This window comes from Sceloporus occidentalis, unplaced genomic scaffold (assembly GCF_023333645.1).
Source record: "Sceloporus occidentalis isolate IW3139 unplaced genomic scaffold, rSceOcc1.0.p SCAF_1, whole genome shotgun sequence".
NCBI lineage: Eukaryota > Metazoa > Chordata > Lepidosauria > Squamata > Phrynosomatidae > Sceloporus > Sceloporus occidentalis.
This window is the reverse complement of record NW_028316981.1, coordinates 23,188,896-23,215,013: the sequence shown is the minus strand read 5'-3', so window position 1 is coordinate 23,215,013 and position 26,118 is coordinate 23,188,896. Positions and strand designations below refer to the sequence as shown.

The window sequence follows — 26,118 nt, the reverse complement described above, 5'->3', positions numbered from 1 at the left end:
GCCGAATCTGATAGTGGGTGCTCCCTGCTGTCACGTCCACCTGGGACGGCAGGTGACGTAGGAGTTGCCATGAAGCCATATAACTACAATTTATAACTGATGCCCACCAAAGAAAAGTCTTGCTAGAATTTAAAACTGGAGCTTGTTTAAAAAGAGAGCTCATCAACATGGTGAACATGGGTGTCTGATGGCATGCTGGGGCAATTTTTAATGTTTTTGCCAGGGGCACAGCCCTCCAAGGTCTCCAGAAGAGGGCTAATGTTTCCTTCTCTCTCTCTGCTTCCCACAGTTGTCTAACCCTGGGTTAGATCAACAGTGTGTGTGTGCGATCATGCGTGTGCACCCATGTGTGTGCACCTTTGTTGCCTGTGGATTTATGGTGACCTTGAATTAATGAATTAATTTTATTATGGTCAACCAGTACATTTGGTGACCTTTGGTAAGGAATCCTCAGAGGTGGTTTCACCAGTTCCTTCCTCTGTAATCTAGCTTACAGCACCTGGTATTTGTTGCAGGTCTCCCATCCAAATACTAACCTTAACTGTCAAGAACAGACAGGATCAGGTGCCTTTAAGTGGCTAGATCAAAAGTGGCTGAGACTCTGTTCAGTATAAACTCTGTAAGCAGCAAAGTAGACAGGAAACTGGAGGGTGAAGAAGCCATGGCCCACCTGCCCTTCTTCAGTTATAGGTTCAAAAGAAAGACAAAATAGTAGAAGCAGCTGCAGCTGCAGGAAGAAGCTAAAAACACCAGTGGAATCCACCACCAGCCAAACAAAATAGCTTCTGATCTGGGGGAGATCCTCAGTCCGTTTGGATTTTGCACACCAGAACACACATAGAGAGCCCAGGAAATAAACATATCCAGGCAGTCCCATATTTTTGTTTGTTGAGATAAAGCTGAAAAGAGGATACAGTTAACCTGAGACAGTTTGAGTGATATATGTGTGAGAGAACAAACCCTTTCATACACTTCCTTTTTCAATCCACTGTTGTTTTGTACCACATTAACCACAGTAAGTAACAGTTTCGCTGCATAACTGGGGGTTTCCTTTTTCTTCCTTTTGCTATGGACATACTCCCCAAGTTTTTATTGTTCTTAACCTCTCTAGCAAGCCTGAGCCCTTTCTGCACTTTACCCCCCTTTTCAATTTCTTATACATATCCTGTTTAAGAAATGGAAAAAGGAGGAAATCATCAAAGAGGAAATCAAACAAATAGAAAGCACATGTAGGGGCACAGAGCAATGGATTCAATGTGCAGGAAGGCAGAAATGCTCTGCAACAGGTTTTTGAGTATTCCCATTTCTAATGTCCAACTTGTATCTGTTTATCCCCTGATGTAGAGACTGTCCTGTTCATTCAGTGTGCCAAGGGACATTATTGAGAAAGGATGGTCTGTATCACATTAGGATTTAAGTAAAAGCACCTCTGATAGGATGTTATTGGGCCTTACAATGTTGCTGCCCAAGCAGACGTGGAGCATCTGGGTTTGTGGCAAGATCCTGTTATAAGAGTTTCTGATCTTTATTCTTATGGACACATTTTAGTTACACATTGAGGCCATTCACTTATTTATTTGAACGAAGAGATTCACATTTCTGTGCCAATTCAGAACCAATTCCGAATCAGTTTGGTGTCCCCACTACATTTACTGCAATTGAATCTCTCCATGCCATTTTAACCCTGTTGCTGTTCACATTTGCCACCATATCGATTTAAAATGGAGGCGCCTCCATTTCCGGGAACGATGCAGCATGATCCAAATCAATTTGGTAGCATGGTCATACTACAGAAGATTCAAATTGTTGCTTAAAAAAAGAACCACTAAGGGGTCTAGTGTCAAATGCACCAGTTTAAGTGGGCTTTTTGGCCACCTCCCCACAAACTGCACCAAGTGCAGTTGAGGCAAATATGAACTTCACAGAAATAAATTGGTTCCACACTGGTTTATTTCTCTAGTGTGAATGGAACCCTAATTTAAGCCTTACACCATTCTTGAATTGGAAGAAGGTTTGGACAACAGGAGACTCATGCTTAGATGAAGGAGGACACTCCTCTAGATATTAAGTGCATGATTTTAAGTGGCCTACAGGTTCTTTCCAGGTACAGAGACTGATTTCTTAATTTTTTTTAGAATCTCCTTTCTCTATAATTTACATGCAGCAGCAGTCTGGCTATTTGACTGTATGATTGGATGTGACCCACAGCTTATTTTGAAAGGAGTATAATTTGTGGCTGCGTGTAGAAAAAGCTTTGGATTATAGTAAGGAAAGCTGATAATAAGGTGGCTCCATACAAACACACACCCTGGTGATCAATCATATTTATTACAGTGTGAGTCATTGTTTACTAAGCAAATTGACTAAGTATCAACACAGGAGACAAAATACAGGAGTCTAGAGCTAGCAGCCTTAGGAGAAGACAATGGCAAACCTCCTCTAAACAAATCATGCCAAAAAATCCCTATGATAGGGTTGCCTAAGAGTTGCCATGAGCCGAAAATGACTTGAAGGTACACAACGAGAATATTAGGTATGGAATATCTCATGTTTTGCATAGTTGCTTCTTCTCTGTCTTGCTACATCGGTTTCCTTAGTTTTTCCCAGACTGCACGCTATGCTTGATTTATGCCTTCATAATCTCTGGAAAAAGAGCAGAAAGTTATGTGATAATGTGATTAGAATAACAGAATCATAGAGTTGGAAGAGACCACAAGGGCCATCCAGTCCAACCCCCTGCGATCAAGCATATGACCAGTGCCTAATTATCAATGGTTCAATTGCTCCAAGCTTCTCACCAACTATGGGATCCAGTACTAATGGGGAACAAAGTGGCACTTGCATTTTCTTCCCCTCCAGTCACTTCCTGAATCTCTTGATGTTTCTAGTATCAGTAGTTTGTGTGCTCCTCGAGTAATTAAGTGAAAATGCATGGCACTCTACCTATCAGTGTTGCTGAAGTGGCAGGTCTGGAAATGGATTCATACATGAATATTTTTGTACTGCTAGCTATTGTACCTTTTATTTTATTTCATAGAATCATAGAATAATAGAGTTGGAAGAGACCACAAGGTCCATCCAGTCCAACCCCCTGCCATGCAGGAAATCCAAATCAAAGCATCTGTCAGAGGACCATGGGGCATATTGTAGAGTGTTCTGGCAAATATTTTATTGTACATGCTCCACAGAACAGGCGTATTGTCTGCCATGAGCTCAGCATGCACAGAAGAACATTTCTGTTGAACACTAATGGGTAATATCTTTGGTATTAAAGGATGCAATGGTATGCCAGTACATCAGCATTGTTTGGACTACTACAGCCTGGGGCAGGTTTATTCCTTGGACTGTACACATAGTTCATGTATAAGGTGAAACAGATGACAAGGGTATGCCTGTAAGCCAATGTCCCACACCCACAGCACAACAGTATGTTTAGGATTCTGAATTCAGCTCAACAACGCTATGGATTTCCCAAAATTGAAATCCAGCATTATAAGGGCTCCTGATCACAGGACCTTGGTGTTCAACCAAATGTGGTTACAGAGCCCCATAAAAACCAAGAACAAGTGACAGTCTAGAATGCTAATGGGTGTATGTGGGAATAAGGATTATCTGTGTGCCTTGGCTCCATCTCCACTCTAACACTACCTGCCAGCAAGTTAATGTTTCCTCTGGGCTTATCTCATAACCCTCATCTATGTGATAGAAAGACTTTCCACTTTGTTCCGAATATAAGAAAAAGTCATTCTGGATCTAACCAAGGGTGCATCAAATCTAGCATCCTTTTTCCAACAGTGAGCACCCCACACTCACCGACGTTTCCGCCACCAATAAAATATTACTGCTGAGACAGCTATCAACAAAGGAACGAGGATGCCGATTATTACTGGTACAGCCACTCCAGATTTCCTTTCTGGAGAATGTGGAGAGACAGACAGAAAGAAAGAAACACAATCATACAAGGAAAAGCAACAGAAAGACGTCACAGTGCTTCCAGCTGTGTAGCCATGATTTAAGTTTCTTTAGCCAAGGCAGTCCAAATGCTTTAGAGCAACATCTTAATTTTTGTTACTCAAACTTTCCCAGGTAACAGCCAGTGTATTGTATACCGTGATTAGAAATAGAAAAAAATGGTGATGGTCTGTACCAAGTTCAGAAAAGTTACTTTTTTGGACTACTACATTGAAAAGCTAAATTCTGGCTGTTCACTTCTGTTATCATGTACAATAGGGTTAACTGTAAGTGCTATTTCCCAAATTCTTTTATACTAGGCTTTAACCTTAGAGGCACTCCAAATTTTTTCTGTTCTGAGTTATTATCAAGTCTTACAGCAGTATAAGACAATGTAACCAGTTCTTTATTATATAATCCGTTATGATTGTTACAAAAGATGAAGCAAAGTCATACTGTATTTTTGGATTAACTGGAACTGACTGGTTTGTAAATTGATTTATTATTAGAAATATATTTCTCCAAAATCCAGAAATACTGGGACACTTCCACCACATTGAGAAACATGTACCCAGTGCCTACAGTTCCTTCAGTATTTTTAGATACATGTTTGTCTATGTATTTAATCTTTACTGGGGTTATATATTATTTTTAAATGTATTTTTTCATATGGCAAGATACAGATTTTATTAAAAGGCTTTTCCATTGTATTTTCCAATTAATATTTTCTACATTTGTATGTAGATCGATATTTCATGATTTCTTGAAGACCTCAGGATTTAGGTATGCTGATTCAATAAATAGATTTATACACTGACATCAAATATTTAACATTTGTTTCATATTATATTTCAATTTATTAATATTAGTATTTCCTTTTTGCTTAAGGGAGATTGCATCTATGTTTTGACATCTGCTTGGAGATGAAGTGGAGCGTGTCATGTTTGTTGTTACTATTAGCTGTCCTTGAGTCGACTACGACTCATATTGACCCTGTAGGTGAGATACCTCCAAGACCTCCTTCCCTCCACTGCTCTGCTCAGATCATCCAAACCCATGCTTGCGACCTCCCATAATTAATGCTCACTAGCTGTGTTGGCTGTGGTTGCTGGGAGACCAAAACAGAAAATACTACAGACTGAGAAAGGCTGTTGTCATCAGTGCAAATGGATTTATTACACAAGGCCCAACATGAATCTATACTAAAGATGTTTGTGTGATAACAATTACTATATTTGGCTACTTTAATTTGCTGCAAAAGTCTAAATAATCACAGTAACAATATTTTGTTGTGTGAGGTCTGTACACATGGACCAAAAGGCCTGTGTTCCCCCCAGCCTAGCATCATCTTATATGGACGACACAGGACAATAGCCCCAGGCCAGTATCAGCCAGTCTAGACACGCAAAAATACATTTGTTTGCTGCAGTGAGAGCAGAAACACCACACAGCTCCACACACTCCTTATCTTCCACCACTGTCACATCTTCTCTGAAGACCCCCACCACAATCTGTGATGCTGAAAAGGAGCACCTGGCCATTTGGGTGTAGCCAGGTTCCTCATTTCCACCCTTATGGCCATGGTAGGGGCCTTCTGAGAAGACACAACAATTGTGGGAAGCATGGCCAGCCCAGAGTGACATGGGTCAGAACCTGGGACAGGATGCCATGGGCCTGGACCATGGTATCCTGACCATCTGCTCATTGATGTCCAAGTACCTCCCGACCAGGTTTATTACATCAAGAAATAGGGTCCTTAAGTGGGAACATATTTTTCTAGAGGAATAGAGACACAACCTTTTTCTGCATCAGAGTACTCACTCCAAGGGATGACAAGACTTCTCTTGTCCAGGCTGCTGTGCTCCACTCTGCAAGCATAACTATGTGCAATATCTGCTGACTTAATAGTCAGAGAACTCCTGGTCTGATAGGTCAGGTCATGGTTAGGCAAGATGCCAGTGGAGTTGACTGCTGAGCTGGGTAAGGCCTTCTCATCTTGCAGCCAGGAGACATTCACCAGGCGTGGATAGAAACCAGTGACTCGGCAAACTAACAGCAAAGAGTCAGGAGACTCCTGAGCAAAAACCACAGCATCAGGCACCTCTGAAAAACAGAGCAGTTCTCAGAAGCTACACTTAACAACAACAACAACAATTAGTATTTCTTATCCGCCTCTCCCCATGGTCTGCTGTGGGGAAGAACAAAGGACCGACAAATATGTGTCAGTTAAAATGCAATTTCAGTTAAAACATATGTCAGTTTAAAAGAACAAACAAGACACATACATATTAAAAGAATCGACATTTAAAATTCATTGTTTAAAATTTAAAATTTTAAAAATCATCTAGGTATATCATTATGTACACTGGGGATTCATGCCATACTGGTTTCTGGACCTATTGTCCTAGGACTTTATCACATGACCCCCATTCTCGCCGTGATTGCATTATTGAAAGGAAGTGGATACTTCCTGGTTTTGGAGCTCTCCCTATAGCATATCTCTTCTATAGCACAATCAGGCTCTTGCTGGTCCCATGCACTCTCTTCTGCCTTAGTCCTTAACCCAGCTTCCCTGCCCTATGCCCTATCCAGCATGCATTTCATTGTGTGTATGTATGTGTGTAAGAGTTAACACAATTATGCTAATAAAGTTTAACCAAATAAATGAATAAAAGAAAGTTTTTTTAAAAAAAAAAGCTGTTCTGAAATAGTGTAGTGGGAAAGAAATACTGATACCACATGACTGCTCAGTGCTGGAACTGGCACAGGAATCACTTACTGCACCTGAGGATTAGCACTATATCAGTGTTACTGGGAGCTTAGTGATGGGTTTTCCCTGTCAATGGCAAGGTGTTTCCAACAATGCTTTGAAGATAAGGCAGTGACAAGAGGGAGTTGGCATCACGCAACAGGTACCAGGTCTTGGACACTCAAGAACAAAACAGCCTCAACTGCTTTGGATTACAATAAGGATTGCTGTTCCTTATGTGTTTCTCATAATGATCACTTTGTAACTTTAAGACCTCATATGAAATGCTCCAGATCCTGTCTGATCTTGGAAGCAAATCAGGTTCACCTCTGGTTAGTACTTGGATAGGAGACAGCCAACAAATACCAAGTGTTGTAGGTTATATTTCATAGGAAGGAACTTTGTGTGTTTCTTGCCTAAGAAAACCCTGTGCAACTCATGGGAATGCTTTAAATCCACAGGTGACTTGAAGGCACATACACACATACATCCCTGACTTTGCTTCCCCTCTTTTTCACCAACACTTTTTCCTTTTGTGTCACGATTTTTAAACTCTGAGCCTAGGAATCAGATGTGTGTGCAAGTGTGCATGTATCTTCTTTGTTACTGACCTCATTCCAAGCCACCCAGAGTCACTTCCACTGAACGACAGAACAAAAATGCTATTAAAGTAAAGTAAATTAAAACTGGGAATCTATTTTTTCCAGCAGCGGACAAAGCAAGGCTATTGTCCTTCTATCACTTCTTTTAAAAGTTAACTTAAAATTCCATTTCATTCTTTCAAGCTCCCAAGTACTGTACACTGTCCCATTTTATATTTAGCAGCAAGGCAACCAATTTCTACATTTCTTTTGTTTAGAGCTGACATAAGATATTTTGTAGTCCAAGAGAAAAATACTTTCTGCTGAACTCCACATCTTCGGGGCACGATATATTTGGCATTTGCTCCTCAAACTTCTCCTTTTCTGCATATCTTTAGTTTCCTGTTTCTTGATAGAATAAAGGAAAGGATCCACTGCTCTAAAAAAAATCTAGGTCGGGGTGGAAGTTGTGTGGCCTTCCAGATATTGCTGAACTGCAATACCCAGTTGCTTTAGCCAGCCACTAAAATAGTAAAAAATGGTGGGTGTTGAAGTTCTGCAACATCTGCAAGGCCACCAAATTTCCATGCAATTCTGTACTAGGTGAATTTTTAACAGACCAAATGTCTGGAACACTAAATGCTTAAATGTCACTACTTTCCTCTCCCCTTGTTTCCCCATAGTTAAAATCATACCAAAAGTATTTTGAAGATTCTTAGAAAAAATGTTTTGGGTATAAGAGATGTTTAGCTTCTTCTTTTTCCTTCCAACACATACACACAAAACCCCATCATTCTGACTACTCCAGGTCAGCTCTACAATATGATTTTTCCTGGATACAAGTGCATCATAACTGAGGGCTGAGGGCAGACTCAAATGCTGTTGGGCTGCAGTTCCCATCAGCCACAGAAAACTTGACCAGTGCTGAAAATCATGGGAGCAGTGCTTCATCAATACTGGGAGATGCTTTAGCTGGCTCAGCACATACAGAAATTTACTGCTCAAGATCTCCAATCTTGGAGACAACAGAAATATCCACCTGCTGACTTCTGATTATTCATCATAATATGAACGGTGATCACTGTGATGTCTGAGATACACAACATAAGACCTAATAGGGCAGACACAGCCCTTCTTCAGAATGGTTTCCTACATTGTTTCTTAACGTGGGAAGAAAACCAATTTGCTTATGAACCACCACCGCCAACATCACCGTAGGGCCAGTCTCCATTTCTCAGCTTAACTCATCTCACAGAATTGTTGTAAGGATAAAAACAGGAGGGAGGCACATGTATGTCAACTTGGGCACCTTGGAGGAAAGGTAAGAGACAAATACAATCAAATAAGTAGAGTCTGCCTTAGGAACTATACCTTGGAAAAGTTACTTTTTTGGATAACTGCCTCCCCCTGGCCATGCTTAGGGCAAAAAAATGAAATGCATAGATATAGGATGGAGGATACCTGGCCTAGGGAGACTACGTGTGAAAGGAATCTGGGAGTCCAAGCAGACCACAAGCTGAACATGAGTCAACAGTGTGATGTGGCAGCTAAAAAGGCCAATGCAATTTTAGGCTGCATCAATAGAAGTATGATGTCTAGATCAAGGGAAGTAATAGTGCCACTCTATTCTGCTTTGGTCAGGCCTCACCTGGAATATTGTGTCCAGTTCTGGGCACCACAATTCAAAAAGGACGTTGAGAAACTGGACCGTGTCCAAAGGAAGGTGACTAAAATGGTGAAGGGCCTGGAAACCATGCCCTATGAGGAATGCCTTAGGAGCTGGGGATGTTTAGCCTGGAGAAGGGATGGTTAAGAGGTGATATGATAGCCAGGGACTTAGCCAGGAGGGGGGGTTCTTGGGGTCCGGACCCCCCCTTCCATTAGAAAAATGAATGGTGTGTGCAGCTGCGCCGCCGCGCCCAAGCCCCATTATAATGGTGGTACTTAGTCTGGACCCCTCCCTTCCTAAAATCCTGGCTACGTCCCTGTGATAGCCCTGTTTAAATACTTGAAAAGATGTCCTATTGAGGAGGGAGCAAGCTTGTTTTCTGCTGCTCCAGAGAACAAGTCACAGAACAGTGGATGCAAGCTACAGCAAAAGAGATTCCACCTCAACATTAGGAGGAACTTCCTGACAGTAAGGGCTATTTGACAGTGGAACACACTCCCTCGGAGTGTAGTGGAATCTCCCTCCTTGGAGGTCTTTAAACAGAGGCTGGATGGCCATCTGTTGGGGATGCTTTGAGAGTTCCTACATGGCAGAGGGTTGGACTGGATGGTCCTTGTGGTCTTTTCCAACTGTATGATTCTATGTAAACACCGAAAGTTCATAACATTTGACTTATTTCCCATATAACAATACTCTGTTTACATGCATTGAAGTTGCTTTTAGACTTATGGCAACTCCATTAATTTCATAGTCTCTCCTTAGGCAAGGAATACTCAGAGGTGGTTTTGCCAGTTCCTTCCTCTGAAATATAGCCTACAGCACTTGGTATTCATTAGTGGCCTTACATCCAAGTACCAAACAGGGCTGACCGGGCTTAGCTTCCAAGATCAAATGAGATCTGGTTCCTTTAGGGTTACATAAAAATGTTTATAAAATGCTACACTCTAGCCTTACCTTGCCTGTCCAGACTTGCCTTTCCAGCTTGAAGAAAGCTCTTGAGAGCTTTGATACACTGGTTTGACAACAGGCTGCGAAGGGTTGAAATTGTGCCCTTGTCTTTGTTGAGGTAGGCTTGAACGCTGAGAGTGAGCTTATCCTTCTTTTGGGCAACCCAGGCAGCATTATCAGCATCGAATACAACCATCACTTCTCCATTTGCAGCACCGTTATAGAAACCTCTCGTTGTCCCATTAGATTCAATCTCACAAAAAACCAAGGCCTGAATAACAAAAGGATCTGGGGATTGAAATGTGAAAACCACCAGTTATTGAGGAACAGAAGAAAATACACTCGTCCCTCCACATTCGCTGGGGTTAGGGGCACAGGACCCCCGTCAATGTGGGAAAACCACAAATAACAAAAACACTATGTTTTCTCTTGAAAGAACACCTCTCTAGGAATCTCTGGGTCCCTCAGTGCAACTCTGTGGTCAACATCTGCCAGACATTGACCACAGAATTGTGCTGGAGGAGCTACAAATGCCTAGTGGAGTGTTCTCTCTAGGAATCTCTAGGTCCTTCAGTGCAACTTTTGGTTAAAGTTGACCATAGAGTTGTGCTGGAGGACCTTGATATTCCTAGAGAGAATATATTAATAAAATATGTGAATAATCAAATCTGCAAAAGTCAAAGCCGCAAATGTGGAGGGACAGGAATCCTTGTAGGTAAGAGATGGGAGTCTTTCGCTACAGCAGGGGTAGGGCTGTGGTCTTCCACATCACTTCCTTAGTTGAGTTCAAGTCCAAACTAAAGACAACTTTGTTTAGGGAAGCTTTTCTGCTTACAGCTTGATTTTTACCATTAAATAAGTATGTATTAGATGTTTTTATAGCCTACTGTTTTAGAGTTATTTTAATAAGTCATTATTTTATAATTTTGTTGCCTTCTGATTTTAGGTTTTTATCTTTAAATTTGTTAAATGACTATGTGAAGTGCTGTGTAAAATGTACAACACTATATAAAAAAACTTTAATCATCATCATCATCTTTGGGGAGAGTAGGCTAATCCCTTCTGTGCGGGATATTCCATCAGTCAACAGGGTCACAAATGGCAAGAGCAGTTCTTCAGATATTCTGACCCAGGACATTGAGGCCAGTGTGGAGAATGTCCACATTCATACTTTCGAAGGACTTCCCAAGAGCTTAGAAAAAGTTATTTTTTGGACCAGCAACCCCTGAGTCCCCTACCCATCATGGCCATTTGTGGTGGGCAAGGACATGTCAGGACCTATCATGCTGACAAGAAAAATCATGGGCCTCATCAACCTTCTTCCTCCCCGTCTGCCCTTGATTTGTTAGTTACATAGCCAGGACCAAATTGGGAATAAGATGTGTTCGGAGAGAAGAATGGTGGAGTCAGGCAGTAGAAGTAAAAGACTTTTCTCACCTGAAGGTCAGAAGCTGAGGATTATGCGGCTAGTTCTAAATCTGATGCCCATTTCCTTCCAAAACACATTGTGGGGCACACACTCCTGCCCAAATTTATTAGGCTTTGGAATTTAATTTTTAAAAAAAAATAGCCAAACTGACTTCACATTTTTTCAAAGAATGTTTAAAAGGAAACTCAAGGCCACTTGCTTTGCTTTGGAGGAGAATTGTTCTTCTGGAAGCTTCCAGGAGCAGCCAGTTCTCCATGTAATAAACAACATTTATTTGGCAATGAGTGATAATCCAGGGCTTAAAAACAGCAGGGGTCCCGCCTGTGGCCCATATGCCACAAGCTGCCCATTTCTGATCAAGGCAGGATATTTACTCATGAGGAGACCAACAGCATATCTTGAAGAACAGACTAATCATGATCTTTGTACTCACAGCTAGCATTAAAAGTCTTAGCCATGTCGTTGATGGTTTTTTTGAAGCCTATAAGGTAGGCATTGATTATCTTCTCCAGCATGTCCCATTCTTGAGGTGTGAAGGCACTACTGGCCCATGGTTGGAGGAATTTGATCTTCTGGCTGTCAAGCGAATGGGTCTCTATGTCTCCCAGGAAAGCATTTGCTTCCATGCCATCAGTGACAGTAGAATTTTGGAATGCTACGGTCTGCAATAATTGAAAAGGATGGAGTTCTACTGGGAGAGGAAAGGAGGCTGGACGGACACACAGAGAGAGAAGAGAATGTGAAAAGACCTCATCCCTGAATTTTTAGCAGAAGTTTGACAGACATATAGTATTTATATGCACAGGACATCAGGACTCTTGTGTATTTAATTATTGTCCAGGGAAAGGAATTTCAGGGGCCGCTGCAGTTTTTTTTTTTTTAATTTCAAATTTTATTAAACTTACAAAACACAGACAAACATAAACACAAATCATACTAAACACAAAAGCAAATATACATATAAAGTATTATACCTTCTGTATATTAAAACCTATTATCTTCATACGCCGACTTCTCTCATACCCATCCTTTCTCTTTTCTCCCTTTCTCTTCCTCACTCCAATCCTTTCATTCATTCATATCTCCTCTTCACTATACAATCTTTCCTCACTTACACTTGCCCTCTTCCACATACTAATACTGTCTTGTTTCTTCATCTTACAAATCATTCTAACATACAAAGACATATGTTAAAAATTAAAATGGAATTCAAAGCTGAAATTTACCTACTTAATATAATGGATGGCAATTTAGAAAAAAATTATGGGAGAATAATATTTCATTTGATTACTGCAGCAAGGATGGTTTTGGCGCGAAAATGGAAAGAAGAAAACATCCCTGATGTAGGAGAGTGGATAGATAAAATCTACGAATTGGCCGAAATGGACAAATTGACAAGATTACTAAACGACGAAAACATGGAGGACTTCTTTAAGGAATGGGAAAGTGTGATAACTTTTTTACATCAGGAAGAAAAGGAACTTTATGTAGAAGGCTTCATAGATTAAAATACTTTTAAGTAAATGCAACTAATATGACAGAGCTAAAAATGTTAAAATGGCCATGAAGAAATTTTAGGAAACTAGAGTCTCTCTTAGAAGCGTTTAGTAATATGTAGCACACAGATAGTAGTGAACAAATAAGTAGATAATAAGGATCACAAATGAATTGTTAAAGATTATTCCTGTGTACAAGATAGGAAGGTCTGTGTTTTATGTTGAATGTATAGTTAGAGATAGGAGATGATTGTATATTTAGTCAGGGCAATGTTGTAGGGGCCGCTGCAGTTTTAACCACTCCCTCTGTAACAAACTGCACCTCCAAAATATCTTCATCAACACAGAAGTTGATTAAGTTTCTGCGTTCCAGCACAAAAGCAAAGAATCTGGTGAGACTTTAAGGTTGACTGATAAGCATGACTTTATGTGGATTATGATCCACTTTCTCAGATACAGAGAGTACAGCCGATTTTCTGTATCCTATCCATGGATTCTTTATTCATGGATTCAACCATCTATGACATTAAAATATTTTAAAAATATATAAATTCCAAAAAGCAACCACTGATTTTGCCATTGTATATAAGGTACACCATTTTACTATGCCATTATATTTAATGTGACTTAGAAATCCATGGATTTTGGAACCCACAAGGGATCCTGGAATCTAACTCCAATGGATACCAAGTGCCCACTGTATACTGTTAGAACGGCTTCAGGTATGCAGAGAGAGTGAGAGAAACAGAGAGTAAGAGTACATGGCTGCAACTGGATACAAGTAATGACAATTATTAACACATTATTGTTGTTGTTGTTGCTGTTGTTTGTGTTAATTACTATTAACTCTGATCCAGAAATAAACTTCCTGTCCCGCTTACTGTGAATATTTCAAATAAACTTTCAAACCAAATTTCATAAAGACATTTCACAGAAATATTATAGATCACAATGTTCTAATGTTTTAAACCAAATTAAAAAACAGAGCTGTTTAAACAATAACCACTGAAATTACAGTACTACCGTCCAAACTTGAAACAATAGGGGGAATTTGCAAATTTCATCCAGCATTTATAGTTGGCTGCCTGCCAAAGAAATGTTTGGACTGACCAAATGCCATTGTTCAATATAAACACTTAGGTACCATGCGAGTGAAGAGGAAGCTGTGGCGCCCACTGTACGTCATCAGCAATGGGTTGCTAAGAAAGGCAAGCCAGAAGAAGCAGAGACAGCCAGAAACTCTGTAGCAGAGCAAAGGCAGAAAATGATGGTGGAATCAGCCATCCCAACAACATGCAAAGCAAACTGTTTTTCAGACTGGAAAGATCTGCCAGCCTTAAGACTCTAGCAGGACAGGGCCAGAATATTTAGTGAGATCAGCCACCATTCAAAAAAAAGCACCAAAACACAATTAGAGCCCAGGAAGCTGAAACATCTCAGCTCTGCTGTTCATCTTGTTCTGACTGTGGTTCTTGACATCCTTAAAGTGAGACAGGAAACCAGAGACAGCTCCAGTTGTTCATCTTTCAGCAAAGCTTTCTCACATCTGCTTTTATTCAGCTATTCTTTCCTGCCACATTAGCCACAGTAACTAAGAAGCTTCATTTACACGGGTGGGCAGCTTGTGGCCCTCCAGATGTTGTTCTGCAGCTCCCAGCATTCTTTACCACTGACACTGCTGACTAGGGCTTATGGAAGCTGCAGTCCAGCAATAGCCAGAGAGGTGCTTTTGCCCACTCCTAAGCTTTGAGCTACCTTTCAACTATTGCAAGAGGCAGGATTAAGCTCTATTTACTCCATACTGTTTTGCCACCATAGAGAGAAGATGCTTTCCAAAAAGACAGCTACTAACACTATTGTGTCAAAAGAAACGGAAGAACTGTTACTACTGTACTTCCTTTTTCTCTCCTTAGCAGATTTCTTTTATGGAGGGGAGAAAAAGAGCAAAACAACAGAAGTAAGAAAATATAGAAGGTGGAAAATCTCATCTGGATCTCTCCCATACAATTCTGTGAATGAGGAATGCCAAATGCATGATAAAATCCTTGTTTGGAGGGAACCTGGACAAACACATATTTTACTTTTGAGTTGATAACAATGCCTAGGAACCTAGCCTGCTTCTGATTAGGATGCAAAATCAAATAAAATAAAGTGCCTTGCAGAAGTATTCATTCCCCTTTGACCTTTCAATATTTTATTGTGTTACAATCTAGACTGACAGTAGGTTTAATGGATACTATCACCACTTGGTGTACACAAGATAACACTGTCAAGGTAGCACAAAAATAAACAATGCCAAGCATTTGAATAACAGTACATGGATTGAGAACCAGGTATCTGTCTTTGGTTTGGGCCGTGTGTGTGTGTGTGTGTGTGTGTGTGTGTGTGTGTGTGTGTGTCTTCAAACTACCGGCCAACTTACGTCAACCCCCATGAATTTCATAGGGTTTTCTCAACCAAGAAATATTCACAGATAGTTCTGCCAATTCCTTCCTTTGAAATGTAGTCTACTACAGCACCTGGTACTCATTGACAGTCTTCCATCCAGGGACTAACCAGGACTGACCCTTCTTAACTTCCAAGATCAGATAGAATCTGATGCCATTCAGGGTATTTAGACCCTAACATGATATTACAAAGCTATTATTTTACTGAAAAATTGTTTTACTGTGTGCATTTTTAAAGGGTTGACAAGAACAATTTGTTCTCATGAGACAAATTAATGATGTATAACTGAAGGGTCTTGTGGCCACCTTCAATTTCTTTTTAATGGCTTAAACTTTTATTTACTCAGTATATCAGTCAATCAGTTTATTCTAACACACACACACACACACACACTCATGTATAAGTCTAGAAATTCTAGTAAAAATTAACCCAAAAAACCTGGGTCGATTTATCCATGGGTAAATATAAGAATTGAACTTTAACTCTTATCAAGAAAAGAACCATCCTGTTCTCTGAATAGAGGAGCGAAAGGCGAGTGCTTAGTTCGTTCTGGACACACCTAAAAGAAGCACCAACTCCCTGTACTTTTTTTTTACCATGGCACCACTTTTAGCCTTTTTAACTTCCTGAGTGGGAAACTGGCAGTAGTAGTAGCTCTTTGGCACTTCACCTTAAAGGAGCACTGGGTGGAATTAGGCTTTGAAGGATCTGAATATGGCATTGGTCCATATTTGTGAGCTTTTCTGGATTAAAATTAGGCAAAGTTATGTTAAAGCTAAAGGCTATAAATCACTGCTAACACAGTCGCGATTTTCTTTGCTTTGCCTTTTCATCCTTTTAGACATGTGTGCATTTTCTTAACCCTGGCAGAACCTGGTACACACTACATTTACTGTAGATCCCTTATCCATCCAGATGTTAGCATGAGCACCAACAGTTATGCCAGCCAGAATTTTGTAAATTCTTTGGCATTGTTTTAATTTGGTTTGTCTTTTATTTCCTTTGTTACATGCTCCTAAGTTTTATCTTTGACTTAACTATGAGTCATATCAAAATACAGTACACAATTTTGCCCCCAAAATCTGCCTCAACATACCGGTAGTCGAGTATATATAATAAACAAACAAACAAACAAATAAATAAGTTATATTTCCTGCCTCTCCCTGCAGATCGAGGCAGGATTACAACCAATACAATGCATACAAAGTATACAATACAAAAACACAGTCAATAAACAATCATACTTCGATTAAAATTAACAGAGGCCATCATACAATAATAACAACAACCATAGATCACAGAATTTTCTGGTGATAGGAGTGGAGCTTTTGATATCCTTCTGGAATGCTTGAGAGAGTTGGGTATTGGTGGCACTGCGCTCCAGTGGTTCCGGTCCTACCTCTCGGGAAGATTCCAGATGGTGAGGCTGGGGGACAGCTGCTCTCATAAAACAGAGCTGACATCTGGCGTCCCCCAAGGTGCCATTCTGTCCCCCATGCTATTTAACATTTACATGAAGTCGTTGGGACAGATCATCTGGAGACATGGAGCTCGGTGTTATCAGTACGCTGATGACACCCAGATCTATTTCTCCATGTCTCCAACTGATACAGTGACTAAGGATGGCGTCTTTCCTTTGGATGCCTGCCTGAAGTCAGTAATGGGATGGATGAGGGAAACAAACTCAAGCTGAATCCAGAGAAAACAGAGGTACTCATGATAGGTACCCCAGGCCCAGGCAGGGAAATTTGTCATCCTGTCCTGGATGGGGTCACACTTCCCTAAAGGACAAAGTCTGCAGTTTGGGAGTACTCCTGGATTCATCTCTACAGTTATCATCTCAAGTGGATGTGATGGCCAGGAGTGCTTGGTACCAGCTTTGGCTGATACGCCAACTGCGTCCCTGTCTAAACTGAAAGGACCTTGAAACTGTAGTACATGCACTGGTAACCTCTCGCTTGGATTTCTGTAATGCGCTCTACATGGGGCTACCTTTGTACCAGGTTTGGAAGCTTCAGCTAGTTCAAAATGCGGCAGCCAGATTGGTAGCTGGAACCTTCAGGTCAGACCATATAACACCAGTACTAAGATCTTTACACTGGCTGCCTATTAACTTCCAGGCTCAATACAAAGTCTTGGTTATTACCTATAAAGCCCTATATGGCTTGGGCCTGAGTTACTTGAGGGAACACCTCTTTCCATATAGTCCGCCCCGCACTCTCAGAACATCAGGAAAAATTTTTTTAGTACACCCTAAGGTGAGATTAGCAGCAACTCACCAGAGAGCATTTTCTTCAGTTGCACCAACGTACTGGAATAAACTTCCAGAAGAGCTTCGGATGATTTCCACATTGGACGCCTTCAAAAAGGCTTTAAAGACCCACCTCTTCCGATTAGCATTCCCTTTGGACTCCTCATAGAGATTGTCTCCCCTGATATAAATGGTTAATTACAATTGATAGATTCCATGCTTGTTTTATTGATGTTTAGTTTTTATTTGTTTTTATTGATAGATATATTGAAATGTTGTTTTTATACTGTGAAAGTTTTTTATGATTCTGTGAACCGCTTTGATCGTTTCAGAAGAGCAGTATATAAATAAAGCATATTATTATTATTATTATTATTATTATTATTTCTTATACAGGATCGGATGGGTAAGCCCACTGGAAGAGATCCATCTCTTAACTGCCTTTTTAAAGGCATCCTAGGTGGCAATCAGACAGATCTCTTCTGGTAGGCCATTCCATAGTTTGGAGCAGCGACAGTGAAAGTTTATTGGGAAGTCGTTATTAATCTAGTTTTTTATTCCAATAGATTCTTCCCAGATGTTCTGAGAGTGCTGGGTGGATTGTGTAGGGAGAGGCGTTCCCGTAAGTAACTCGGGCCCGAGCCATGTAGGGCTTTAAAGGTAATAACCAACACCTTATACTGCGCCTGGATGCTGACTGGCAGCCAGTGGAGATAGGGTTGCCATAAGGCAGGACCTCCAAACTGGGACAAATGTAGGACAAATGTAGGGCAACATTTTCAAATGTAGGACATGTTTTTTTTAAAAATGGAGGACACGTGAAAAAATTTATACTTTTTTAAAATGTTAATATAAATGCATGTTTTTTAGGCATGCTCAAAATGGAGGACATTTTGGCATTATTCCTAGACAGAAGGCTGAAATGTACTTCTCTTTCTGGCCAAACACCTCCCCCCCCCAAATTCTACAAGAACACTTCCCACTCCCAAGCAGGCATAGCATTTGCAAGATCACAGGCAGTCCTTTGTGCCTTTGAAAACTACATTTCCCACTCCCAAGCAGGCATAGCATTTGCAAGATCACAGGCAGTCCTTTGTGCCTTTGAAAACTACATTTCCCACTCCCAAGCAGGCATAGCATTTGCAAGATCACAGGCAGTCCTTTGTGCCTTTGAAAACTACATTTCCCACTTCCAAGCAGGCATAGCATTTGCAAGATCACAGGCAGTCCTTTGTGCCATTGAAAACTACATTTCCCACTTCCAAGCAGGCATAGCATTTGCAAGATCACAGGCAGTCCTTTGTGCCTTTGAAAACTACATTTCCCACTTCCAAGCAGGCATAGCATTTGCAAGATCACAGGCAGTCCCTTGTGCCATTGAAAACTACATTTCTCACTCCCAAGCCTTCTTAGGAATTCTCCCCTTCCTCCTTTTCCTTGCCCCCTCCAAACCCCCCAAACCCCTCACCCCCTCTTTTTCCCAGGTATGTCTCAACTTAGGAGGGATTTATGGGACAGATCCAAAGCTTTTTTTCTTTTCTAATGGGGGCAAAGCCTTGAGAAGCCCTGGACCCCTGAGAAGAAGAGGAGGGGGGCTTAGAGAGAGGAAGAAAGAGAAAAAGAAGATGAGGAGGGGGAAGAAAGGAAGAAAAAGGAGAGGAGGAAGAGGAGGGGAAGAGGAGGAGAAGAAAAAAACGGAATAACAAGAAGAAGAGAAGGAGGAGAAAGAGAAAGAGAAAGAGAAAGAGAAAGAGAAAGAGGGGAAGAACAAAAAGCGACTTGCCTGCAAAGCCCTCTCCGCTTGGAATTTGGAGCATCATGCCCAAATAAGGAAGCAGAGGGCTGGCCAATAGAGGCAGGGCAGTGCAGCAGACCCCGCCCCTGCTGGTTTCAGTCCTCCTGCTGCTGCTCCAGGCATGTTTCATAGGCAGCACTCTATAGAAGGCAGGCAGCAGCCCTGGGAGCTCAGAGTTGGGCAGCCACCCGGGGTCGGGGTCGGGACGGGACTGGGCACGCCCCCCAGGGGGCGGGAAAGTCCCACCCACCACCGTGAAATGGCAACCCTAAGTGGAGAGATTTTAAAACAGGTGTTATATGGTCAGACCTTGATGGACCGGAGACCAACCTGGCTACCATATTTTGAACTAATTGACACTTCCGAGCCTGGCACAAGGGTAGCCCCATGTAGAGCGCATTACAGAAATCAAGACAAGAGATAACTAGTGTATGTACCACTGCTTCAAGGTCCTTTTTCCCAATGAGGGGACCCCTGGCAGCTACCCACACAAATTATTTGGTGTCATCTGCAAATTTGATAAGCATGCCCTCCATTCCTTCATCCAAGACACTGATAGAACTGGGCCCAGGACGGATCCCAGTGGCACCGGACTAGTCACTTCCCTCTGGGATGAAGAGGAGCCATTGTAGAGTACCCTTTAGGTTCAGCCAGTCAACCAATTGCAAATCCATCTAACAGTGGTCTTGTCTACACTACATTTTACTAGCTTGTTTACAAGAATACCATGGTGGATGGTAGACTTTGGCCTCTGGAAATTGTCATCTCAGCAAGGAGAAAGTCTGATAGACGTGGTTGAGGTACAGTAGTTTCAAAGATTCACTTTCAACCTTAACATATTTGTTACTCTTCTTGCCCATTAAAAATATTTCTGCCCACTTTTGCATTTTGCCTGACCAAATTATATATATATATTGAAAAGCGCATGGCAAGGATCTTCTGCTCTTCTGTGTTGCTTTAAAGCCCTGGTGGCACAGTACCGCAGCCACTCACTCAAAACCATAAGGTTGCGAGTTTTATATTAGCCAGGGCTCAAGCTCGACTCAGGCTTACATCCTTCTGAGGTTGCTAAAATGAGTACCCAGTTTGTTGCCACCAATTAGCTTACAATTGTAAACCGCTTTAGAGACTGCTTAGTTTGCTTCTCGGCCTTTCAGCTAAGATTAAGTGTAGTGTGTAGTATGAAGCAGTATATAAATGAAGCTGCTATTGCTATTGCTTTAAAACCACACATTTTATTTTGTTTTCTTATAATATATATAATCCACAACAATCACCATAATTGCAGTATTATATATCTGCCATAGTTGTACTTCTTCCTGGTTTTTCATTAACTTTCTGAAAGCATAATCGATAGTTATGTTCTGTCACCCCATTAAATCTAATATTTCTTAACATCTTATCTGTCTGTTCCACATCTATCAGTTGGACTTCAACACAGTGAGCAAATTACAATTAGTGAATGATAATAAAAGTAGTACCTTAAAATGAGAAGCCCCAATAACATTACATGTTGTTTATCTGGATTTTCACGTATGTCTTTTGTTCTATAAACTCTATCTAGGTCTATAAAATCTAGTTCTATAAAATCAGATCATCCCATTTTTCTTTCCAATGTTTTATTATAGGAAGCCAGTCTTCATCAACAGTTTTTAGAGATTTGTTATTTAGCAAACACGTAAGCCTATAATGCTCTAAACATCAATAGGTTTTATCATCCATTGTTGGTGTTGTTCTTTCCATTTTTTGGCAAAAAGAATACAAGCAGCTGCAACCATGTAAAGCATTGTTTTCCAATGTTTATTTTCATTTTTTTAAAATCTAAAATGTCTGTCATTGTTTAAAGTGTGAGGGGGAAAAGTTCAGCTTTTCCCCCTCACACACATTTTTTAATCATAGGTGAGCCTATGGATGTCACCAGATATAGCTGAATTGCAAGTGACAGGAGCCCAGTGGCAGCATAGCCATGGGTCAAGGATGCTGGGGTTTGCAGTCCAACAACCTCTGGAGGGCAAATCAGCTCTCATCATTAGGGTGAATCATAGAATCATAGAGCTAGAAGAGACACCACGAAGTGCCATCCAGTCCAAATCCATTCTGCCATGCAGGAAATCACAATCAAAGCATCCCCGACAGATGGCCATCCAGCCTCTGCTTAAAGACCTACAAGGAGGGAGATTCCACTACACTCCAAGGGAGTGTGTTCCACTGTCAAACAGCCCTTACTGTCAGGAAGTTCTTCCTAATGTTGAGGTAGAATCTCTTTTCCTGGAGCTTGCATCCATTGCTCTGGGTCCTAGTCTCTAGAGCAGCAGAAAACAAGCTTGCTCCTTCCTCAATATGGCATCCCTTCAAATATTTAAACAGGGCTATCATATCCCCTCTTAACCTTCTCTTCTTCAGGCTAAGAATACCCAGCCCCCTAAGTCTCTCCTCATAGGGAACGGCTTTCAGAAGTGAAGTAGCCATTGTTGCTCAAGAGGCGTATGGACGCCTGAAAAGGCATAACTCCAGAAGTGTACGGAAGGAAGTCCAGTGCTCTCTCTCTCTCTGGCTCTCATCTGAATTAAAGACAATCCTGTTACTATTGACCCTAGAACTGCAGAGTTGGGGGGGCACCTCAGAGGTCATCTAATCCAACCCCACACTATACCAGTGATTCCCAAACGTTGGTCTTTTAGCTGTTTTGGACTTCAGCTCCCAGAAGTCCCAGCTAAGCTTGTCCCGATGTCAGGAATTCTGGGAGCTGAAGTCCAAAACATTTGGAGAACCAAAGTTGGAACCACTGGTGTGGACGAAGGAACAATAACCTCTCTTCTCTTTCCAGGCTCAGGCAGCATGTCAGGTAATGTGCCATTGCTCTAATTCAGTGGCCCCCAAACTGTGCCCTTTAAAAGATTTTAGGCTTCAGCTCCCAGAAGCCTCGCCCATGTGGGTCAATAGCCTGGGATTCTGGGAGCTGAAGTCCAAAATCCTTTAAAGGGCACAGTTTGGGGACAACTGGGTTACAATGTAAGAAGCTAGTGGAGCTTCTCAAGCTTGCAACATGTATCTGGTGCATTTTGGCTGGCCCCATAAAAGTATCTCACCACTGTTTGGTGGATTTGTTTTGTTTGGATTTGGTAAATGGCCAACACAGCCCCCCACCCCTGAATGTTTTCCTGGGAATAGTGAGGAAAGGGACTTACTTACCCCCCTGGGCTCCCTCTCCCCAGAAAGGAAGGGAGGAGAGCAGCACCAGGCCCCTCCAGGAGAGAAGGAGCCCCTGCTGCAGCTGCATGCTCCTTGAGGGCAGCAGTTCAGGAAGGGAAATCGAAAGCAGGGCCCCTCTCTCCTCCCCCCAAGGCCTGCCTGCCTGACAGCCTGCCTTCCAAGCCAAATAGGGAACCCAAGCAGCCCCAGGGAGGAGGGCCCAGCCCTGAGTGGCCTTCACATGGAAGGAAGGGACCCCCCTGGCCCTCCCTCCCTCCCTGCCTTCCTTCCTCAGCAGCAGAAGAAAGGAAGGGCTTTAGCTCCAGCAGCTACAGCCACAAAGATCAATGGGCGCCTTGCCCAGTGCCCCAGGACTGGCACCGCCCCAGGAGGGCTTCAGCAATAAGGCCTTTCCTCCCAGTCCTCTTCATCCTCTTCCTCCTCCTTCTCCATCCTTCCCATGCATTCTCTTTCTCCTCCTTCCTCTCCCTCCCTCCTCCACTTTCCCCTTCCTATTCTCCCTCTGACTCTTCCATTTCCTCTTTCCTATTCTTCCTCTGCCTCCTCCAGTTCCTCCTTCCCCTTCCTATTCTGCATCTTCCTCCTGCACTTTCTCCTTCCTCTTCATCCTTCACCTTGCTTCTCCACTTTCCCCTTCCTATTCTTCCTCTTCCTTCTCCATTTCCTCCTTCCCCTTCCTATTCTTCCTCTGACTCCTCCACTTTCTCCTTCCTTTTCTTCCATCCTTCACCTTTCTGTCTTCTCTTCCTCCTCTTCGTCATTCCCCATCTTCCTCCTCCTATAGCAATAGCAATATCAAGTACATTTCTATACCTCTTACCGATGTATTAAGAGGTTTGCAATGTGTACACTAGAATCATAGAATTGGAAGAGACCACAAGGGCCATCCAGTCCAACCCCCTGCCATGCAGGAAATCTCAATCAAAGCATCCCAGACAGATGGCCATTCAGCCTCTGTTTAAAGACCTCCAAGGAAGGAGACTCCACCACACTCTGAGGAAAGAGTGTGTTCCACTGTCGAACAGCCCTTACTGTCAGGAAGTTCCTCCGAATGTTGAGGTGGAATCTCTTTTCCTGCAGCTTGCATCCATTGTTCCGGGTCCTAGTCTCTGGAGCAGCAGAAAATAAGCTTTCCCCCTCCTCAATATGACATCCCTTCAAGTATTTAAACAGGGCTATCATATCACCTCTTAACCTTCTCTTCTCCAGGCTAAACCTCCCCAACTCCCTGAGTCGTTCCTCATAGGGCATGGTTTCCAGACCCTTCGCAATTTTAGTCGCCCTCCTTTGGACACACTCGTTTCTCAATGTCCTTTTTGAATTGTGGCGCCCAGAACTGGACACAATAGTCCAGGTGGGGCCTGACCAAAGCAGAATAGAGTGGGACTATTACTTCACTCCATCTAGACACTATACTTCTATTGATGCAGCCTAAAATTGCATTGGCCTATTTAGCTGCCGCATCACACTGTTGACTCATGTTCAACTTGTGGTCTACTTGGACTCCCAGATCCCTTTCACATGTAGTTTCATTCAGCCAGGTGTCTCCCATCCTATAGCTGTGCATTTTATTTTTCTGCTTAAGTTCCGTACCTTACATTTCTCTGTGTTGAATTTCATTTTGTGAGCTTTGGTCCAGCTTTCTAGTCTATTCAGGTCGTTTTGAATTTTGATCCTGTCCTCTGGAGTATTAGCTATTCCTCCTAATTTGGTGTCATCTGCAAATTTGATGAATATGCCCCCAATTCTGTCATCCAAGTCATTGATAAAGATGTTGAGTAGCACTGGGCCCAGGACAGAGCCCTTTGGGACCCCACTGGTCACTTCTCTCCAGGAGGAAAGGAGCCATTGTTGAGCACTCTTTGGGTTTGGCCAGTCAACCAGTTACAAATCCATGTAACAGTTGCCTTGTCTAGCCCACATTTTACAAGCTTGTTTGCAAGAATGTCATGGGAAACCTTGTCAAAGGCCTTACTGAAATCAGGATACTGTATACTACAGTCCACCCTCTCTATACATGGGAGATCCATTCCGGACTCCTGCACGTATGGGAAAAACATTGTATGCTCAAGCCCCATAGGAAATAATTAGGCGTGTGCACACAGCACAGGTACGCACCTCATTACTTCTAATGGGGCTTGCCTTCCGCATAAGCTCAAAGCTGCGGAAGGCTAGCCTGCCTATGAGGAGGGCTGACTGTATATCCACAGCATTCCCTTCATCTACCAACCTAGTAATTTTATCAGAAAAATAGATCAGATTTGTCTGGCATGACTTCTTTCTCTGAAACCCATGTTGCTTTTTTGTGATTATGGAATTGCCATCTAGATGTTCACAAACTCTCTGTTTAATGATCTGCTCTAGAATCTTTCCTGGTATTGATGTCAGACTAATTGGACGAAAACTGTTGGGATCCTCTTTTTCTCCCTTTTTGAAGATGGGGGACAGCGTTTGCCCTCCTCCAGTCTGTTGGGACTTCTCCTGTTCTCCAGGAGTTCTCAAAGATTATTGCCAATGGCTCCGATATTACATTTGCCAGTTCTTTTAATACCCTTGTAGTTCATCTGGTCCCGGAGACTTAAATTCATTTAGATTAACAAGGTATTCCTCTACTATCTCTTTACTTATTCTGTGCTGAAATTCCCCTATTCTGTCCTCTGCTCCATTATCCTCAGGTTGAGCACCCTTTTCCTTTTCTGAGAAGATTGAGGCAAAGAAGGTGTTGAGTAATTCTGCCTTTTCTCTGTTCCCTGTTAGCATTTTGCCATCTTCTCCATGTAGTGGCCATACCATTTCCTTCTTTTTCTTTTTGCTGCAAACATACCCAAAAAAGCCATTTTTATTGTTCTTAACCTCTCTAGCAAGCCTGAGTTCATTTTGCGCTTTAACTTTTCTGACTTTATCCCTATACATGCTCACTATTTGTTTGAATTCCTCTTTGGCGATTTCCCCATTTTCCCATTTCTTATACAAGTTCTGTTTAAAACTTAGTTCAGTTGAAAATTCATTAGTCATCCATCCTGGTTTCTTGAGACATCTCCCATTTTTCCTACTGATTGGAACTGTTTTAATTTGTGTCTTCAGTATCTCCTCTTTGAGAAACTCCCATCCGTCCTGAACTCCCTTCTCTTTTAGTATTGCTGACCATGGGATCACCCCCAGTATTTCTCTAAGTTTACTGAAATCTGCTTTCCTAAAGTCTGACTGTGCTTGGGTTCTCCTTTCCATTGTATAACAAACTTCAGGAGAACATGGTCACTTCCACCTAAGGATCCCACCATTTGCATCCCATTAACCACGTCATCCTTGCTGGTTAGGACCAGATCTAAAATAGCTGATCCCCTTGTTGCCTCTTCCACCTTTTGGACAATGAAACTGTCTTCCAGGCAAGTAAGGAATTCACTACACCTTGAAGTTTTTGCTGAGTTTGACTTCCAGCAAATATCAGGATAGCTGAAGTTACCAATCATTACTACATCTCTCTTTTCTGAGTGTGTGGTCATCAGTTCTAGATAGGCATCATCGAATTTCTCAGCCTGACTTGGGGGTCTGTAGTAGACTCCCACAATAACATCCTTGTTGTTTCCC

At 42.0% G+C, this 26,118-nt stretch overlaps 1 protein-coding gene across 1 annotated transcript; it reads right to left on the bottom strand.

Annotated features, from left to right (window-relative positions):
* Window positions 1-1,184: 1,184 nt before the first annotated feature.
* LOC149321185 (antigen-presenting glycoprotein CD1d-like) lies at window positions 1,185-22,613 on the bottom strand. The gene is made up of 6 exons (XM_089517120.1): window positions 22,510-22,613; window positions 11,761-12,036; window positions 9,905-10,186; window positions 5,773-6,054; window positions 3,814-3,913; window positions 1,185-2,643 (listed from the first exon to the last, which is right to left on the bottom strand). Exons 1-6 carry the CDS (start codon window positions 22,595-22,597, stop codon window positions 2,616-2,618), a joined length of 1,056 nt encoding a protein of 351 aa, XP_089373246.1. The 5' UTR covers window positions 22,598-22,613; the 3' UTR covers window positions 1,185-2,615.
* Window positions 22,614-26,118: the final 3,505 nt, after the last annotated feature.

Bases quoted from the DNA above. Each gene is read 5' to 3' on its own strand.
- LOC149321185 (XM_089517120.1), bottom strand. From the start codon at position 22,597: ATGCAGCTGCAGCAGGGGCTCCTTCTCTCCTGGAGGGGCCTGGTGCTG. The intron at 12,037-22,509 runs GTAAGTAAGTCC...GTGTCCGTCCAG, and splicing joins GGGAGAGGGAGCCCAGGGGG to CCTCCTTTCCTCTCCCAGTA. The intron at 2,644-3,813 runs GTGAGTGTGGGG...CTCTTTTTCCAG, and splicing joins TATTGGTGGCGGAAACGTCG to AGATTATGAAGGCATAAATC.